Source organism: Oncorhynchus keta, chromosome 9, assembly GCF_023373465.1.
Source record: "Oncorhynchus keta strain PuntledgeMale-10-30-2019 chromosome 9, Oket_V2, whole genome shotgun sequence".
In the NCBI taxonomy this organism is placed as follows: Eukaryota; Metazoa; Chordata; class Actinopteri; order Salmoniformes; family Salmonidae; genus Oncorhynchus; species Oncorhynchus keta.
In genome coordinates, this window is record NC_068429.1 from 25,400,487 (window position 1) to 25,402,986 (window position 2,500).

Genomic DNA, 2,500 nt, shown 5'->3' on the forward strand with positions numbered 1-2,500 from the left:
CTCTCTAACACACATGCTCTTTCTCTCTCCTATCCTCACCTCCAGCCCTTATTCCATCAGTTCCTTTCATTCTTTTATCCTATTTTCTTTCTTTCAATCCTATATTGCCTGACTACCCAGACTTCTTGCTGCGGCCAAATCTACGCCACGCTCACAGACGTTAGTTTCTTCTCCACAATGAGTCTGGATCGGAGTACCTCCCTGACCCTTCACTGAAGGTGAACACTTTCAGGGCCGTCTGATTGGTCCAGAAAATGATAGGTTGGGCCAGAGCCAGTCACTGATTATTTTGTTTTGTACAACACTCCTCGGCACCAGAAACCACTTCACTAATGGCAGTCTCAGACTAAAGTATGTAGGGAACGTCAGAGCAGCCGAAGAATTACAAAAATGTAGTGAGTCGTCAGGCAAATATCACTACTCTCTTATCTCCCAAGTAGCACAGTATAGGTTGGCTACTTTAATGCTACCGACCTATACATTGTCAAAGAAAATTATGTTGAAGAACCACTTCCTTTTATTTAACCTTTATATAACTAGGCAAGTCAGTTGAGAACAAATTCTTATTTATAATGACGGCCTACACCGGCCAAACCCGGACGATGCTGGGCCAATTGTGCGCCGACCTATGGGACTCCCAGTCACTGCCGGTTGTGATACAGCCTGGAATCGAATCTAGGTGTCTGTAGTGACACTTCTAGCACTGAGATGCAGTGCCTTAGACCGCTGCACCACTCAGGAGACCATACAGTTTAAACGTGCCCTATGCTGGGGATGCATCATCTTTAATGGACCTCCTCTCTATTGTCTTAGCAAAGGCACGTTTACTGTCATTAATTAATGGACTAGTAGGAAATCATTTATCCCTGTTGCTCCTGTTTTAGTACCTTAATGTACCCAGCCAGTCAATTTGATTAACTTCAACATTACATCCATTCATTTCTAGTAAGTGATTTCTGTCTGTGGCTAAGTAATGTTTGTCTTTCTAGTGCTGGTATTAAAACTCCCTGTTAATGTTAATGGGCTCCATCTGGATTGAAGATATCACACAAATACTGGAACTGAAGTGTGTGTGTGTGTGTGTGTGTGTGTGTGTGTGTGTGTGTGTGTGTGTGTGTGTGTGTGTGTGTGTGTGTGTGTGTGTGTGTGTGTGTGTGTGTGTGTGTGTGTGTGTGTGTGTGTGTGTGTGTGTGTGTGTGTGTGTGTGTGTGTGTGTGTTTCCCCCTCCCAGTCATGGCCAGTGCATTGTGCTGCAGGTGACAGTGAAGAATGGATGTGTGTAGCGATCTCTGGGAGGCTGTGTGTGTTACCTACCACACACACTCCACACTCTTACCTCAACCCTCACACACTCCCAGTACTTTTGTTTCCCATGGCGCAGCTGTGCGAACCAACAACTGGGTGGTGAGTTTAATTCCTATATATATATATATACTGACCCCCCTCTCCCTGTCGCCCCTACAGAGAGCAGCCTATCTTCAGTACGAGGGCACATGTCTTCCAGATCGACCCCACCACCAAGAAGAACTGGGTTCCCACCAGTAAGCACGCCGTCACAGTTTCCTACTTCTACGACAGCACGCGCAACGTCTACCGCATCATCAGTCTGGACGGCTCTAAGGTGTGCGTGCGTGCGTGTGTGCGTGCGTGCGTGTGTGTGTGTGTTTTGGTGTGTATGTGTGTGTGTGTTTTGGTGTGTTTTAGTGTGTGTGTGTTTTGGTGTGTTTTAGTGTGTGTGTGTTTTAGTGTGTGTGTGTTTTAGTGTGTGTGTGTGTGTGTTTTGGTGAGTTTTAGTGTGTGTGTTTTGGTGTGCGTGTGTGTGTTTTGGTGTGCGTGTGTGTGTTTTGGTGTGCGTGTGTGTGTGTGTTTTGGTGTGCGTGTGTGTGTGTGGTTTGGTGTGTGTGTGTGGTTTGGTGTGTGTGTGTGTGTTTTGGTGTGCGTGTGTTTTGGTGTGCGTGTGTGTGTTTAGGTGTGCGTGTGTTTAGGTGTGTGTGTGTGTGTGTGTGTGTGTTTTGGTGTGCGTGTTTTGGTGTGCGTGTTTTGGTGTGCGTGCGTGTGTTTTGGTGTGCGTGTGTGTGTTTTGGTGTGTGTGTTTTGGTGTGTGTGTTTTAGTGTGTGTGTTTTAGTGTGTGTGTGTTTTGGTGTGTGTGGTTTTGGTGTGCGTGTGTGTGTGTGTTTTGGTGTGCGTGTGTTTTGGTGTGCGTGTGTGTGTTTTGGTGTGCGTGTGTTTAGTGTGTGTGTGTGTGTTTTGGTGTGCGTGTTTTGGTGTGCGTGCGTGTGTTTTGGTGTGCGTGTGTGTGTGTTGTGGTGTGCGTGTGTGTGTGTTGTGGTGTGTGTGTGTGTGTTGTGGTGTGTGTGTGTGTGTTGTGGTGTGTGTGTTGTGGTGTGGGTGTTTTGGTGTGCGTGTGTGTGGTTTGGTGTGTGTGCGTGTGTGTGTGTTTTGGTGTGCGTGTGTGTGTGTTTTGGTGTGCGTGTGTGTGTTTTGGTGTGCGTGTGTGTG

At 47.0% G+C, this 2,500-nt stretch overlaps 1 protein-coding gene across 1 annotated transcript in view; it reads left to right on the forward strand.

Moving 5' to 3' along the window:
* Positions 1-2,500, forward strand: part of LOC127931820 (homer protein homolog 1-like) — a 40,447-nt gene that overhangs the window by 22,713 nt on the left and 15,234 nt on the right. Inside the window, exon 2 of the mRNA XM_052525568.1 lies at positions 1,465-1,621. Coding sequence (XP_052381528.1) covers positions 1,465-1,621 — 157 coding nt within the window. The remainder of the gene's footprint in view (positions 1-1,464; positions 1,622-2,500) is intronic.